The sequence below is a fragment of the Vidua chalybeata genome, chromosome 15 (assembly GCF_026979565.1).
Source record: "Vidua chalybeata isolate OUT-0048 chromosome 15, bVidCha1 merged haplotype, whole genome shotgun sequence".
NCBI lineage: Eukaryota > Metazoa > Chordata > Aves > Passeriformes > Viduidae > Vidua > Vidua chalybeata.
The window spans coordinates 18,663,042-18,680,671 of NC_071544.1; the positions used below are offsets into that span (position 1 = coordinate 18,663,042).

General features: G+C 40.2%; 1 protein-coding gene and 1 long non-coding RNA gene across 13 annotated transcripts in view; one reads left to right on the plus strand and one right to left on the minus strand.

Moving 5' to 3' along the window:
• Window positions 1-17,630, plus strand: part of REEP2 (receptor accessory protein 2) — a 23,931-nt gene continuing 6,301 nt past the window's right edge. For 2 of the 12 annotated variants that reach the window (XM_053956980.1, XM_053956981.1), the window contains exons 1-9: window positions 2,359-2,590; window positions 4,449-4,525; window positions 5,694-5,762; window positions 5,981-6,101; window positions 6,664-6,777; window positions 7,123-7,270; window positions 7,552-7,694; window positions 9,640-9,700; window positions 10,510-10,552. In XM_053956980.1, coding sequence (XP_053812955.1) covers window positions 2,411-2,590; window positions 4,449-4,525; window positions 5,694-5,762; window positions 5,981-6,101; window positions 6,664-6,777; window positions 7,123-7,270; window positions 7,552-7,694; window positions 9,640-9,700; window positions 10,510-10,552 — 956 coding nt within the window. In that variant the 5' untranslated portion in view covers window positions 2,359-2,410. Of the gene's footprint in view, window positions 526-2,358; window positions 2,591-4,448; window positions 4,526-5,693; window positions 5,763-5,980; window positions 6,102-6,663; window positions 6,778-7,122; window positions 7,271-7,551; window positions 7,695-9,639; window positions 10,553-17,630 lie in introns of those variants that run through there. The other 10 variants (XM_053956986.1, XM_053956988.1, XM_053956990.1 and 7 more) reach the window with 10 other exon arrangements.
• LOC128795892 (uncharacterized) overlaps window positions 16,816-17,630 on the minus strand; it is a 16,029-nt gene continuing 15,214 nt past the window's right edge. The window contains exon 4 of the long non-coding RNA XR_008433656.1: window positions 16,816-16,874. This is a non-coding gene — a long non-coding RNA (uncharacterized LOC128795892). The remainder of the gene's footprint in view (window positions 16,875-17,630) is intronic.

Sequence of the window (17,630 nt, forward strand, 5' to 3'; positions counted from 1 at the left end):
GCGGAGCTGCGCTTGCTGCAGGAACCTGCCCTTTAAGAGCCGCCTCCCGCTGCTGCTCAGCCCTGAGCCGCGCCCGGTGCCGCCATGGTCTCCTGGATAATCTCCCGCCTCGTGGTGTGAGTGCGTGCGGCCGGGGCGCGGGGAGGTGTGGGCCGCTGCGCGGGGCCCTTCTCCGGTGGTCCCTCGGGGGCCGCGGCCCAGAGCGGGGCTCTGCCGGTGGCGTCAGTGCTGCCCCGCGGGGCCCCACGCCCGGGAAGGGGCAGCTGCGGCCGCAGACGGGCGGGTTCGCGCGGGCTGCTGCGGGCCACGGGCGGTGCCGCGGTGAGAGCGACTGAGCCCCGCCCGGAGACCGGCATCACGCCGGCACCGGCATCCCGGGGGGAGTGCCCGCCACTGCGGCCGGGGACGGTGCGGGGCGTCGCGAGGCGCTGAGGGGTCTATTCTTCTTGTAGGCTGATCTTCGGCACCCTCTACCCCGCGTACTCCTCCTACAAGGCCGTGAAGACGAAAAACGTAAAGGAATATGTGAGTACGGGCTCGCTGTGCCGACGCAGCGCCCGCCTCGTCCTGTGCGGCCGCCTCGCAAGCCCCCGGCCTGCCCCCGGGACGATGGCACTCCGGCTCGGCAAGGGGCTCGGGTCGGACAGGCCGCCCGAGCAGCAGCTCCAGTCGTCTCTGGAAAGGCTGCCAAGAATGGGTGCTTACTGAAATGGGAGGTTTCAACCCGTAAATGTGGGCTTGTATTTTCTCAGGAGATGCTGAGTGAGGAAGGGAAAGTGGGGGAAACACTGCAGTCTGGAAGCATATGAAAGTCCAGGACAAGCTCTTTCTTGTAACTTTATCCTTACTTTGTGTCATTTACTGCTTTTTCAGTACTACTTTTGTTTTCTTACAAAGGGTTGAATAATCCTGCTTGGTTTGTGGCTTCCTATCAATTTTGCTTGCGATCAGTGTTCTACGTTGGTCAAAACTTCATTCTCCTTTCCTTCTGGAACTGTTTCCCTCTCTCTGTCTACACTGTTGCTGCAATTACCATATTTAAAATATCAGATTTTTTTTGTAAGGTATTGTGTTGCCTTCTTACAGAAGCAATGTTCTAAGTGGATCACTTGAGACAAGACCTATGATGTGGAAAAGTATGGTATTAATTTTTGGGTTTTGTTTAGTGATTCAATGGTATAGATTTCCTGAAGTAGTTAGTCTGGATTGCTGCAGCAAAGTGGTTCAAGAAAATGTATTTGAACTGCTAAAACTTATATATTAATTGTTTTTCCTTGAGAGGCATCAGAAATAAGCAGTTAGATGCTGGACTGTCATCTGTCTAATTCACTTACATTTGAAGCACTTCTTCTTCTCAACACAAGTGGAAAGACGGGAGAAAACATAGCAGAAGGGGCAATGTCTGTTCAAATTGTTCTTCATGTGAAAAGTCAGCAGAAAACTTGAATGCTGTACTGCCCATTTTCAAATCTAGCTCTTTTATGTACTACTGCTTGCTCATAGTGCTTAAGAACCAACATTGGTTAGGGTTTGGTGGTGGAGAAAGGTCTTAGAGGTGTATCAGTGCTAAAGTGGTGTATTGAAGCTTGACTTGACACAGACAAAGCTACCACAAACAGTTTGTCAGTGACATCAGAGTACAGTGCAAATTTACTGTTCTCTACCACCATGATAAAAATTCAGGATAAATCCTTGAGCAGTTGTGGCAAACTACTTCTAGTAGCTCAGATTGTCCTAAAAGCAATTTCTTTCTTTTTACATGTCATCTTCAGCGTTGGTCAAGTCTACGTTGCAGTTATGCTTTTGCATTTGCTGAATTCATTTAGGTTCTTGGTGCAAGTTGGGGAGACTATATATGTACCTGAAGCTGGTCATCATCAGGGTGAGCAGCAAATGACTCCTGACTCCTTTTTAGTGAATTGAAAAAAAAAATGCAGCTTCATTCAACCCACAGTTTTGGAAGGTGTTTGTAATCTGTCATAAGAAAAAAAAATAGGGCTTCTTCCCATCTGCATTCTGCTCTTAGTTTCTGGTCATCTGGAGAGACTTCTAAAACTAAAAGTAGGATCCTTTAGTTTGTTTAGGAGCCATACTTCTTTTTTCTTTGGCTTTAGAGCATAGGTTGAAGGGTGCCAGAAGAAGAAAGAGACAAGAGACCTGTGTCCAGTATCAGAGATGTGAACATGAAGTTTATTTAAACAGTAACAAAACAATGTTTTCTGTTCTCAGTTCATATTCCCGAGCATTCTGTTAGCAGAGTGAAAAATAAGCACTAAGCTTTCACTAAGGCTGCCTACAGTGACCCCTTTTGAGTGACATCTACTAATATATGTAAATGCAATAGTTTTCACCAAGAAAAAGCAGACACTGTAAGTTCATTGCTTTGTATTTAATCCCATTTAGAGACAAAATGTCAGCCAGAGATCAATCAGGATCCTTTTTTGAATTCTTTCATCAACTCCTACCTAATCTCTTGGATAGAAAAGTGTCTTCTGCACAGTTTGTCATCTTACTATTCACAACCTTTTCCAGATGTTTCATGAAGATGAGCAGCACAGATCGCAACACTGATTCCTGTGGGATTCCACTGGTAACTTTCCTCATTGTGAAAAGTGGCCATTTACTTTTATCCTTTGTTTCCTTTTTTTAACCAGTTGTTAATCCTCAATAGTTCCTTCATTTTTATCCCTGATGATTTTGTTTAAGTGTTTGTATAGACCTGTTAGAAACTATTTAGAAACTTCACATACCCTTGTCCTGTAAGGAAAGCACTATAGCTAGCACAGTCTTATGGAAACCTAAGAGTTCTGCTACACTTGGTGAATTTTTTTTTTCTGAAAAAAACCCATAATCTTAATTTTGTTACATATATGTAGGTACTTGCTAATTGCTTTTATTACTATTATTGCCTTCATTTTGCCTAATGCTGAAGTAAGATTTACTGATGCATAGGTTTTCTGAAATCTCTCACCCTTTTGGATCCCTTTTTGCAGACTTAGATTTATCATTATTCACACACGTCTTCATACAAGAGCTGATTCATGTTGCTGCACCAAGGACTTAATCATTCTTTTTGAAAACTTGCTTTAGATCAGCTGAACAACACCTGGTCTTGTCCAAACTGATGATACAAGAAAAAAAAAAAAGGCAGGAGAGAGCCATACCGTACAAGTTTTTGCTATTTTCTGTTGTGAAAGAGAGAGTTTGCAGTGAAGTGGAAATAATTTGGATCACTAACCACTGTCTTCCAAACCATTCACTGTGTTAGAACAGCTGGAGGCAGATTAATTTTCTTTTATGAGAAACTTGTGGAGGGTCTTCCAAGAACAAATCACCAAATTTTCCAACACATGCAAGGTTGGGGAAGTAACTGCTTTTATAATATTTGCTGTAACAAGGATTGTCAACGTGTCATTATTATATTAACTTAATTGTTCATGTAATTTTAATAGATTGATAAATGTATGGACTTAATAGGTGGCATTTCCCTGAATCAGTTTAGTTCTTTTTTCCCCATTCTTGATGACACTAAGAGTGTTAAATTGCTTTTAATTAAGGTGTCTTCATTTATTAGCTGCTTATGTTCTTTTTTAATTCTCAACAGGATAGAAAACTAGCAATTTCCCTTATAATTCAGCTGACTCCTCTTGAGGAATAAGCTGAATGAATTCTTGGCTTGTAGCTGAGAAACCAGTTACCAAAACAGCAGTGTGCATCTGTGTTTGTTACAGGGGAATTATTTCGTGCTTTGAAAGAAACACTGCCCCAGATAAGGGTGTGAGGAAGTAGAGAGATAGATAAAAGGCATCCAAATGTGTCATAATAGTACATACATCTACTCTAACCTTAAACAAGATTAGGTTAATGTGGCGTGTTCTTTGCTTTTTTACCTCTCTCAGGGAGCCTTTATTTAAAAAGAAAAATTAATTGCTTGTGTGATTTCTGGGAGTAATGATTAAGGCAAAGAATGCTTACTAGTGAGTTAGCACAAAATAGTATGTTTCTTGGCTTGTTGTTTTTCTTTTTTCCTAAGGAAAAACTTTACATCAGGAGGATACAGGGCTGCAGCTGAAATTTAAACTTTTACATGTGTGCGTGTATATATATTTCTCATGGTAGTCATGATATATGGAAGAGTGTAACTTCTTAAAGTGAACAGATAAATCCTTTTGGATAGGTCATTTGGAACCTTAACGCTGTTGCACCATAATGTTGCTCCAGGGCATGCATTCATCCATGTATCTGTTTATTTAGAGCACAGTAATCCTACATGTTTTCTCAGACCAAAATGTACCATTTAGTATGTGTCCATTACAGATTATATATGCCTTCTTTTTGAATTTGTCTTAATGTGTGGAGAGGAGTCATTTATACTGAGAAGACATTTTATTTATTTTTTTTTTTTCTGTGTTCTGAGGTACATCCATTGAGTGACTGCTCTTTTGCAGGTGAAGTGGATGATGTACTGGATTGTGTTTGCCTTTTTCACCACTGCAGAAACACTCACAGACATTGTTCTTTCTTGGTGAGTTCCTTAGTGGTATGTTGTGGGTTTTTATTTTTGGTTATTGCTGTGTCTTTGTTTTGGTTTTTTTGCCTTTTTTTAAGCAGAGAGGAGACGTGTTAGAATGCTAAGAAAATAAGCTGTGTCTCCTTTAGGAGTTTTCAATCCCTGTGACCTTTCTAGATACTGTGCGTAGCGACTGCCATCTTAGCTGTTTCAACTCCTTTGCTTGCAAAGTTCGGGTAAATGCGCAGTATCTGTAAAAGGATCTTCATCCTTTCATAACTTGAAATATTGTTGAGAAGCTGTTAATGTGAACTAGTACAGTTTGAAAAATGATAGTCTAAAAGACACCTTAAAAATGGTAGAAGGAAGGGACCTATTTTGCTTTGACAGCCTTTTATGTGGAAGAACAGATTACATGCATGTTGGTGCTGTGAGTGGTTTGCATGATGAGCTTCGCTTTCACTAGGAAGGGTGGGACAGACTGGAATAGAAGGAAGCAGATTCTTACTCCATTCGGTGCTCTGTGTCATGCTTGGCAATATGGAGGCCTCCAAAAATTACAATTCATTGCTACAGGGCTTCAGCTGAACCTTTGAAACAGGGTATCTTCAGTTGCCTCATTGCTTCAGTGTTTGAGCTTTGCATACATCTCTGAAACAATGTTACTCAAGAGTTTCACCTTCTGAAGAGTCATGAAGTACTATACATGCCTGACAAAAGTGCTCAGCAGCTTTGTTTCTATCTGCATAAAATCTGAAAAGCAGACAAAGATCAAAAAAGTATAAGAACTTTATCTTATTCACATGAAGGACTTCTGAAAACTACAGAAGTTTCTTCCTACTAATTGAGTTGGTAGAGAATTTGCATTCACGTGTTTCAATCTCTGCTATCATATCTTCACAGACTTTATTAGTTAAGGGTTAGAGAGGACAGGCATACCTTCTGCCTGCTCTTTTTCATTTACACTGGCCTTGCTTTTGTGTCTTATCTGAGGAGTACCTGTTGGAAGTTTCAGAAACAGCCATCAGCTTTAGCAGGAATGTGACATTATTAAGATACATAGTTGAAAATTTTGGAAATTGAGAAGGGAAGCTAATGTAATATTAATATCTAGTGGATGCTCTCTGAAGAAACTTCAGAATTATGAGAGTAGCTATCAGATTGTAATTTGGTGTGTTTGCAGGGCTGAGAGATGCCCTGTTTATGGAGTTTTCATGGCTATGGATGAAAGACTAAATGATACTCGAAGAAGGTATGTCCTAGGATTCTAAAAAGGGTTCTCCTTTTCTGACCTGAATAATTGATTCTCTTGTTTCTGAGCCTTTATCTTGCCTACACTCTTTCTGCCTGTGCTGCTCTCTGCTAGTTATCTCCATCTGTCTCTGTGCTGATCTTGATTCCAGTTCTCCATCTTTCTCTCTCTTCTACTTTTTTTTTTTTTTTTTTTTTTTTCTTTCCTCTTTCTCTCAGGTTTCCCTTTTATTTCGAGCTGAAAATCGCATTTGTGATTTGGCTGCTCTCCCCTTACACCAAGGGCTCCAGTGTCCTCTACAGGAAGTTTGTGCACCCAACGCTCTCCAATAAGGAGAAGGTACTTGCTTGTTGTTGGAAGAAAGTGACCTGTCTGGGAACTGACTGATTTCTAATTCAGTTATGCCACAATAGAAATTGAAATCAGTGAATCTTACTTGTGCTGACCTTAGTGAATGTAGAATGATTCTGTGTCTGACAATGATGTCATACTGCAGCTTACTGAAGATTGCAGTATAGCCAATAGTTTGCCTAAAGCTTAGAAAGCATGTTTGGCTAACCCAGTACATGAGCCCTTACAGTCACTGGCAGTAGTTAAGCCTTTTGAATCACAATAGGAGGAGCATGTTCTGTAGCCAGTCTGTTTTTTCACATTGTTGGTATAAGCAACTGCTTTGTTTCGGTTGTTATAATTTGGAAATAGCATACTGTATTTTAAAACTGCATTTACATACTTTCTGTAATTAGCAGAGAAACTCAAGTTATGTGGTCAATGACACCTGATGCTAGTGGCCTGAAAAAAGAGTGTCCAGATGAGCTTTGTGTTTTTAAGGGTGATAATGGGGAAATGGATCATGTTTATAATGAGGAACTAAATGCCACGTTCCATGTTGCATTCCTAGGAAATTGATGAATACATTACTCAGGCTTGTGACAAGAGCTACGAAACCATGATGCGAGTTGGCAAGAGAGGCTTAAACCTTGCTGCCAATGCAGCAGTTACTGCAGCTGCAAAGGTAATGCAATGCTTTCCATAACATTTGTGAATTCTCCAGCAGTTTATTTTTGTGTACCAGCAGTTAGGTGCTGTGGGTCTGTTAGGGATACTAGTACTTGTTTGGCAGCAACCTACTTTTCCTTCCTTCCAGTTTGTCCTGCAGTTAATCCCATCCTTTGACTTAGAAAAAGTAGAGGGGGAGTGGAGTGGATTTTGCTTTAACCTTTTACTTGTTTTCCCTTCTCTGTTTTTTTCAGAGTACCCTAGTGGGGAATAGGGCATCTTTGCTCCTCTTCTGAATGAATGATCCTGTGTGAGATGATCTTGGTGAGGTGCCTTTCACCCTAATTTTATGTCCTCTTAGGGCCAGGGAGTTTTGTCTGAGAAGCTTCGAAGTTTCAGCATGCAGGATCTCACTCTGATCCGAGATGAAGATGCTGTGCCTATGCGAAGCCGTGATCCACAGCTGCACCCCTCTGGTGCGAGTCTTCTGGAAACTATTGAAGACTCAGGTACAGACCACCTGCTGGGCCATCGTATGAGACCTCGGATGGTGAGCCAGGAGGGCTTCCCTCAGCCTTGGGTCTCAGAAAGGAGTACAAGATTGTAAATTATCTGGGAGAAGTTGCATTGTCTTACGTAGAGCCTCCTCATGTAATATACATCTCTGTACTTATCCCATAATCATTATTCAGGATGGTCTCTCTGTCATATGTTCCTTGAGGGTGGGCCACTTTAAACCTCATGAGATTCTTTAAAAGTAGTTGCTAAAACTTTTGCTCTTGTTCCTTAGCTTCCTGTTACTCCTCAGGAGAGGAGAGCAGTGTGGCACATCGGTCTAATGGAACCCCATCAGATACTAGAACAGACCCATCAGATGAAGATGCAGGAGACAAACTTCCTAAACGTACCCAGAGTCTCAAAACTCCTAAAAAGGTAATGAAAGCTGAAGTGAGTTGGTGTATAGATAATTTCCAGCACTGACATTGATTTGTGAGCTTGGTTGGAAGGCTCTAGCTTTAGAGTCTCAGCATTTAGAAGCTGTATATCTAAATTTTGTTGGACTGTCTTTTCTAGTTGAGTCCTACATCAGAGGACTTGTCGTCTACTTGCTATACTTGTCTCTAGCTTTAGATTTTCATCATGCCTGTAAGCCTCTGTCATAAGCCAGAACCCAGTTTTTCTTTCATTTGGGTTTTATACTGAAGGGTGGAGCATTTAGGTATTTTTAACGTGTTTTGTAGACAATATCCTCTCTCCTATCTGCTACAGTGTGAATACATAATAGTGACATTTATCCCTGGGACAGCCACTTTCTCTTAATCTAAATGCAGCAGTTGTGTACCCTCTTAGGCCACCCTTGACTTTTACACATTAGATATGGGAAATTACATCAGTCCCCACCTACCCCATTCCTGCAGTTTTTTCTCGAAGTTTGAGTAACTAATGATTGTTCACTTGTCTCCTTATGTTCACGTGATGATCCAAGATATTTACAGCCATTCAGAAGGGACATGAGATGCCTGATTTTTTATTATTAAAATAAACTATAACAAAAGTAAATGCAGTTGTGTCCAAGAATCACTTGAGCTTAACACTCTTTTTTTCAGGTGTTTTCAGGTGTGGTTTGTAGAAAATGCTTTTCCAGGTGCTGCTTTCCAGGTCTTGACGCTTGCTTGAGTGTTTCTTATGGTTTGATTTGTACATGATAAAATGCTTCTCCCTTTTTATGAAGTTGGGGTCCTATTTGCTTGATTCAACTTGGACTTCTAATGTTATCATTTTTACCTAAGATAAAGAATGCTATCTAACTGACTCACATTGTCAAGCTATTCGGGCTAAATATTAAATAGTTTGAAGGAAAGTAATTGCAAAGGGCATGATTTTAAGTTGTACTGTTAACCTAATTTTACAGAGCACGGGAAACCTTTGCATGTGCTTAAGTGCTCCTTGTAAAAGAATCACAGAATAATTCAGGTTGGAGGGGTTCCCTGAATTTGCCCGGTTCAAAGCCACTACTCGTGTAGAGCCAGTTCCCAGGACCAGGTCCAGGTGACTTTTGATTTTCTCCAAGAATGGACATCTGTGTCCAAAGATGCATTTTAATTTAACTAGGATCTTTCAATGACTTATTTCTGAGTTGACCCCTCTTCTTTCTTGTCTTCTGTATTAGACAGGAGCAGGGAAACAAGAGGCTCAGAATTTGAGTGGAAGCTTCCTAGTGAGAACTTTTCAAAATGAGATTATGAAAAGACAGAAAGAACTCTTCTATGCTGTTTCTTGTGAATACAGAAGTACTAATAAGGCCCTTTGCAGGCGTACTGGTATTTTTGATCAGATTGTTGGATCTTTGTCTCGGATGTAGGACTTGTAGGAGGTCTTTGAGATCTCTGAGATTGCCAGCCAGGGCTGAATGCATCTTAGATGAATAAATATGCTCTTCTTACCAATATCTAGAATGAAAGACATCAAAGTAAAGCGTGCAAATTTGGTTCAGGGTGTTTCTACAGCTTTCAGAGAACTGCACTGGTGATGGAAGTAAGGAAGCAGAAAAGTTAGAACAATGAAATGTTATGTGAATGTTACCAGTCAGAAATAACTGTGTTTAACCTTTTGTTTGCACAGCTGGCTTTGATTTTACTGCTGTACATACCTTGTTTTACCAGCCTTTTCCTGGTTGCTATCTGATGGATATGTTGAGTGATTTGTTTATTGGAAAAAGAAAAAGAATGGTTAAATAGCCTTTTGAGACAATAGATGACATTAATAGGATCATGTTGTAGTTGTTTTGTCCTAGTTTCACTCTGCATTCTTCCATCTTTCTGTTACACATTTAGATGTTAAAATTAGCCTAAGATGCCTCTTTTTTATTTCTCCTCAGCTTCCAGTAAGAAGTGTAAAAGCCCGCCCTAAGAAGAAAGCTGCTGGCTCTCTTACTTCTGGCGAGTCATCCTAAGGCGACCTCCCCCACCCCAGCACCTGTCTCTGTCCTGGGATTTGCCTTTCGCTTTTATGGGGAAACTCTCCAAAGGAAGGGAGCTGAGATTCTTGTACATAACCGATACTGCTTTACAGAGCTCATTCCAAGGCAAGGGGGAGGCTGGGATTCAGAAAGCAGAGTAGAGGATACAAATAAATCCTCAGGAATTTTCTCCTTTTCATCTCTCTGTTGGAGGGAATGCTGATATGTCTGTACATAGCCAGTTGCTTTGGAATTCCCACTGTATAACTCTAGTTGAGAATCTTCGCTGGAAATACTGACTAGGGTTAGATACATCCATTGCACAGAAGCTGGAAAAATACTAGACACTGGAGTTCCACAGGGTGGGTGGCTCTCTAAAATGTCTTATCTTGCTCTGGGTATTCTTCTGCAGCTGTGCGTTGTTAAGAAGTGCCCACCATGAGTCGTATTCCTTAAGAATGGACCGTACCTGATATGTCCATCGCCTTTGAGAAAGTGACTGAAGTGATGTATACTGAGTGCTTTTGAACATAAAAGGACTGGCTCATGGGAGGCTAATGCTAGATTCCCACTACTCGTACTGGAAGATGAAGAGATTGGTTTTTATTTAATTTTTTCTGGAAAGTGATATTTTTTTTCTGGAAGGGAGATAATTGGAAAAACTAATTAAGGAAATGTGCTATTACATGCACATTATATGATGGAGTAGGTAGGAGTTACTGTTGAGAAGGAAAGGTTGGCATCTCTAAGATTTTGGCTCTTTTTGAAACTGCTTGAATTTTATTTCAGGTTCTAATGCTCACTTTGACTCCTGTGAGAGCATCAGAATGAGGTGAGTCCCATGCCGTAGGTCTCATGCAGTTCCACGGCAAGCATACTTGCTTTGCCATTTAGTGGTTGAACTCACGTCATTGTGTTGCTTGTTACTTCAGACAAATTCTTTTATTCTAGCAGATGTCTGGGGAAAATCTTGTCTCAAAAAAGTCTACGGGCATACTTGAGAATTTCAGAAGCCCTCACCTCTCAGCTGTAGGAGAGACAATCCTCAGAACATGAGGACTGAAACAGTTGATTTATTAACAGTTGAGTTCCTCTAACTTCAGGATTTTGTTTATGGGAGATAAAAAGTAGGCACTAGGGCACAATACTGGTTAATACTGATTAATCTGTCCTCTTGCTTTATCCTGCTGCAGCCCTTGCACAGATTTTTCTGTCTGACATGTGCCATGCTTATCAGTGTCCTGAGACTCGAGCAATACTTAACGCTTGGGACAGAAAACTACAAGGCATGTAGAATATGTATTATGGGAGGGAAATTGTAGTGCTGCAGAGAAAATTTGCATAATGCCAAGCCATACTAGTCTCTTGAACATCATTAAGGAGAGATCCCCTGTACACATGCCAGCTGAGCCAATGAAAATTTATGAGTAGGGTTCTTGTTATCAAGATCTATAATGAAGGTGCACCATTACAGACATCGGTGTCTGAATGAATACTTGATGGTCTTATTTTTCACTGAAATTAGTTATCAAAGGAGCCTAGCTTCTACATGCAGATGTTTGCGTCCCATACTTTTGCTGTCACATTTCTGAAATTACACTGAATTCTTCACAGAGCCCAGTATTTTGCTGTTGACAAGGTATAGAAGCATTTCTACAGCTAATGCTCACAAGTATTTCTGTCCTAGAGAATAGCCTTTCAAAAGTTCATAAAGTTGAAGATTAGGACTGATTTTTTTTCTTGTTTTCCATTGTCTTGGTGGCAAATTGTTTGCTATTGAATTGACCAGTTATTTCAGGAAGCCAATTAAGTTGGGTTTACTATTTTTTGTAGCTTTTAAAAATTTAAACTTTACAGTCCATGTTAGAAACTTGCATCTTGTCACAATTTTTTTTTTTCCTAAATTATCCACAAGGCCTTATCCAGAAGCCAGTAGAAAATCCTTGATTTGGTTCTGTATTTCATAAAAAAAAAACCCAATTATTTTGTTCTTTTTTAGTTTATTAGTGAACTTCATATTCATGTCTTATTAGCACATGCAAATGCATGTCCTGAAGCAGGAATACTTTCTGTTTCCAAAGGAAATTCCTCTCTCCGGACAACAGATAAAATCTTTCATGGTTATGTGGAAGATCCAGTTGTGAGGAATTGCTGTCCTAGACTTTACTGTACTGAGCAAGAGAGAACCATTGTTCTCTATATACCGAGTATGTCTATGACTGTGTTTCTTGATTTTTTTTTTTTTTTAATTAGAATTGTGCATAGCAAATTATTTATGTAAATCATTGTGAGGGACTTGATTTGGAAGCCAAGTCTCCCCTTGTGCTGATCTTCTTGCCCTTTCCTTGTGCATGCACTGTGATAGTCTACGATTACTGGGTTTCCACAGAGAGACTTTCCAGAATCTTCTCTAGAATCCATTTATTTGTAGTGGCTTTTCTGCTTTGAAGCACAGGAAGAATTTCTGAAGATTCAGTTCCGGTATTTGGATTTATCTTTTATCTTTTGAGCTGGGGCCTGTGCTAAGTAGCTTTTACTTAGCATTGATGCTTGATGTCATTAGCTTGTGGGTCAATGTGGGTCAACAGTTTTACTCTGACTTTTGTTTATACAGAGGAATTGGCTTTTGGTTGCAAGAGGGGAGTCTACAGTAGAGTCAGGGACTATCTAATGTGTGATATGAAGCTGATGATGTCAAGCAGCAGAACTTACCCAGAGCAAGACCAATGTCTTAGCATGGATACTGTTTTCTTCTTCTAGTACAAATGTGACTGCTAGATTGTGCTTTGCTTGATCAAAGCCACTGCAGATCTACCACCACCCACGTGATCTCTTAGTGAGTTTCTAGATGTAGTTCTGCATTGGATGCACTGTCTTGCATAGAAATTCTCTTGTTAATGAGAATGCTGAATGTGCTGTTTTGATAAAACGCTTTTATCAGCTGCTGTTCAGTGTTTTCAGCAGGAAATGCTGGAATGTAGTTTCTCTTCAGTATCATCTGTGGGCTTCATCATGCAGTTAAGCAAATGGTTAAATTTTCACCTAGTGATAGAACCCTGCTGTGTTTGGTAAATGTTTAGAGCCTTTTCCTAATATGCCTGGCCACAGAGAGAAGTGCAGTAACAGAAAATGAAGGTGAGGGCTGAAGAGGGTGTGTGTCAAACTTCGTGTGCCTAAAAGTTAGCCTAAAATACCTGTACCATGACATACAAAGTTGAAGCCATGACTGCCTTTTGAAAATAAATGTTTTACTTTCATGCTTTGCAGTAGTACAAGTCAGTGCTCTGCTGTTGGAAAAGAAAATACTGAAATTTGGTTTCCTGTATGAGAAACTTAATGATTTGTTGCATAAACGGGAAAAAAGGTTTCTTGTTTGGCAGTAATCCTTCGTGGTGGGTAAGAAGTGTGAAAATACAGGGGAGACAGCTGTCAGGTTTTAAACCTTTACACTTTACCTAAACATCATTGTTACCTAGTTTTTTAAAACTGAGTTTATGATTCTCCAGCTTTACATTTCTGGGATTGATTTCCTTTAGACTAGAATGATTTCCTTGGTAGGTAGAGCATATATATAGAGAGGGGTGCTGGTGTTCTTAAAATTGCAAAGCTTGTTCTGGGGAACTTTCACCTTCTCTCATTTTAGTGATTCGATTTCCATTCATTGTGCTTTTGTAGTGCTAGGCTTTCTTTTATACATCCCTGTTGGAAGTATGACTCCCTCACAACATACTTCCTTGGAAAGCAAGATTTCTAGAGAACCACAACTTTCCAGAAATGATTATTTACTCTGCGCCATCTTAATCAGCAGGAAATTTAGTGCCTTAGGAGAAAAGTAAGATATCTATGAAGGACTCTGCTGGTTCTCTGATCTACACATAGCATTGTATTAAGGTGGCTCACAAAGTTAACTGTGAAGTATCATTGTGTGTTTGAGAGCAGCTGTTGAATTGAGCTAATGTTTCCTTTCTGTTTTCCAAAGTTGCATATAATGCTGGAAAGTGGGGATTGTTCCCTAAGAGAGAAGTCTGGGGAAAAAAAGTTGTATTCTCATGGGGACACTGTACTGTCACATTGCTGCTTGCTGGGGAGATGCTGAATGGCATCTCTATGTAACTGGTCGGTACTATAGCTTTTCTTGCTTTAGCCACTAGGAATTTGTAATGTGCTGTCTGGCTGAAGCATCTTGTGGTGCTGCTTTGTGAGTCGTCTTGCAGTCAGAGATGTGAAAAACCAGGAAAGCACTGCAAAGTTACATGAGCTTGTAGAACCATAGAGGTGTCAGAGTTGGAAGGGTCCTCTGGGGGTCATCTGCTTCAACCTCGCAACTCAGTTAGGACCATCCACTGCTAGTTCTAGTGTGCTATTTCTGGTCTGGAATCTGCTGAGTTTAATGTTTAAGAGCTGGTAATATGTGCAGAAATGCATACGCTGTATGGGAATGTGCTTTAGTGTTACTAAGGAAAAATGTTTCCTGGTCACCTTTCATCTGGAGTTTGGCTCTGTTGCAAGACACTGTAAACATAACTCATTCTTATGTTCCTTATAGGTAGTGTTAAAAAGCTTAGAGGCCTCAAAAAAGATCTTGAGGTATGCGGGGTAAATTGTGAAAACAGTTGGTTTTAGCAGTAAATGGAGACAATAATTGCATAGCAGCTAAGAATGTGTCCTGTGAGATAGATAGCATTAGAGTAGAAAAATGACCTGTGTACAGTACAGAGTTGTCCAGTAAATACTGCTAAACTTTCTGAGCCTCAAGCAATACTTAAACTGTGCATTCTACAGATGAGAGCTTGATTTCTTTTTTGAGCCTGATTCCTCGCTTGGAGTCAAGCCTCTGTCTCCCTCCCTCCCTTCGCCCTTTGCTTTCCCCCTTCCCCCTCATCCCTTTCAAATTGGACTTGAGCTACATACATTGAGATTCTGCAAACTTTCATCCCTTCAGAACAATAAAGTTTTACCTCAGCAGGCAACTGATCTGCAGGGAGGACCAGATGGATATCAGGTATCTCTCATCACTTTTGTATATGTGTTATGCTGGAGAAGCACTAGCAGGAAGCTTCAGAGGATACATTTGCCTGGGAAATTCTACCCTCTGCCCCCTGCCAAAGCCTGCATTTTTAGGTGAACCAAATGCTGGGCTTAGCTCATATACACAGTTATCTGTAGAATCCCACAATTCAATGTCAGAATTTCCAGTGCTCTATTTCTGATGATTACAGGAATTAAAATAATACGAAGTGAAAAGAAACAGTGGCAAATTGGTGGTTTGTTTTTTTTTTTTTTGCAACTTTGCAGGTAAATTTAGGTCATTGCTATTTATATGCCTAAAATTTTTGCCTGAAGCTCCTTGCAAGCTGTTACTTTCTTGCTCTCTTTCTGAGCTCCTGTTCTTCTGTGAATTGGTTATGTTTTTTATGTTTACTCTTATTAAGCAAGGGCTGTCTTCCATTTTACTGACTGTGGAGACTTGAAGTATACTGTATTACAGCTGTAATTTAGCCTTTTTTTGTTATTCAAACCTATGACCTAGATTGCTACATGGAACTGGTACAGCAAGGCCTAAGGCTAGATTCCCAGGTGGAATGTAAGCATCTATTGCAAATAACATAGTTTGACGTATTTCCCTTTTCTTGCAGTGGATTCTGGCTGAAATGTGCTTACTGCAGACCCTTTGGACAAGAGCATTATGTCAGCATTTAACCAGATAATGTTAGAAGTAACATTTATGGGAATAATGCAAAAATAAGTGAACACTAAAGGAGCAAAGGTCAAGTTTTCTGTAATAGATAACTGTCTGAGACTACGTAAAACACTGAAGTGTTTCTGGCAGCAGTGGAAATGCATTGCTATACTGACTTAAAAAGGTAGGGCATTCAGTCATGGTCTTTGTAGCAGGTATGGGAGGAAAGTTAGTCTGGATGGCAAGAATATAAAGTTTTACATACTAGGGAACTAAGTTTTTATCACAAGTAATGCTTAGTAACTCACGAAAAAGCATGAAGTCAAAAAATTTGACTAAAATTATAAAATGGAAAGAAATTTTCCTGATGGTCAAAACTAGTATTGAATGTAAACTTTCTGTATTCGTGTTGCTGCCCTATTTGGGAAAGCACTGCATTAATGAACTCCTCATTTCTGACTCCTCTCTTAGATTATTTCTGAAATGAATCTCAAATTAGAGATGCTTGGGTTTGACTCAGCATTTTAACGTCCAAGTCCCCGCTAGCACAGTGCTGATCTAAAGGCAGTACGGCTCTAGGAGGGTTGTGAATTACTTTTTGTCCACTAGAGGGTATAAAGCAGAGAGCAGAGACACGTCTCCTAACAGTTAGGTCAGTTATGACAGTTGAACAGCAATATTTCCGAGGTATGAGTGAAGGTCCTCCTTGGAGGTGAGGAGGAAAACAAGCTGGGGCTCTAATGGAGAAATATTAAATAATACTGCTGCTAACCTCTGACTGAAAAGGCTGTTCTGGGCATTCTAATTGAGCCACTATCCAGTGAGGCTTGCTGAGGCAATAGTGTTACAGAATAACTGTCTGCACTTTGTTGTTATTCTACATTCAAACCATTTTCTAGCTGTAGGAGGCAGCTCTGAAAACGGCAATATTTGTGATTCCCCCCCACTCCCTGCAGCCCTCTTCCCCCCACCCCCCCCCGGCTAGCTTTTGCAATTAAGCAATTGCTGTGTGTTGCTCTACTTTATACTCTGAATTTTAGTTGTATTTCCTGGTAAGGATGAGTATTTTCTTTCAGTTGAATCTATTTTCTGTGAAAAGAGAAGCAATTTTAATCTAAAAATACAGATGTATCTAATGTTACTATGGTAATTTGTGACCATGGCAACAGAGAGTTAGCATTCTGAAGAACAGACACAAATTTGCTTGGTTTTTTTGTGTTTTTTTTTTTTTTTTTTTAAAGTCAGTGACCTAATTAATGGTGCACACATTTCACAAAATGAACTTTTCGTATTTGTTAACCATACAGGATGATATGGGTCCAAGGGATTTTGACATTATTACATGGAAAAGCTGATGTTAGAACATAATGTAACAGTATGAGATTCTTTCCAATGTTGAGAAATTCTTTTATTTGCAACAGTATAGATGGAGACTTGCAGACGGAAGGAGGATCCAGGACATACCAGGAGGTTTCTGTAAGAAAGAGAAATAGAATCTGGAATAGACCTGGGGATTCTTCAGTGTCAGACTTTGGGGGAAGAAACAAGAAGAATAAAATATATTCAATATGTTTCTATTTTCCCATCATATGATGAGCGTTAGGTAAACCAACACAAGTGCTTTTGGGCAGGTGCTAAATTTCAAGTACGAGTTGTGGATTGCCCTGACATGCCCCATCCCAAGAACATGTAGTGCATTCTACAAAACATTTAGTAATGATTCAAACAGTTAGAAGAAATTAACTTATTATTGAGGGAGGTAGGAATGGACTTTTGTGGCTAAGCCTTGTATGTAGTGTATTTATCTCTGCCAGTATAGAGCTTACATAAAGGCTCTCTACTGTCATCACTCAATGCTGGTTTTATAGGAGGTGTGCTGATATAAGTTTAGCCAAAACCAAACCACAGATTTTTTTTCCAAGCTTTTCCTTTTCTCTAGGCTCTGTTGGGGAATCTAGCAACTGAATGGAAATTACAGCATTGCTGCTATCACTTGCTTATTTGGGGCAATGAATATATTGAATTAAATAGAATTAATCAGCTTATTTTTTGTAAAAGACAGCTGTTATGACCATTTTGTATTTACCACAAGAATACGGTAACTGATGCATGGAGCCATTGTAGTGCAGGAAGGCTATTACCTCTGGAAAGGGAAAGCAGAGAAAAGGCCAACGCAAACGGAATTGGTTCAGCTAGTGCAGTCTCCTGTCTCTGATACTGCTCAGTCTAT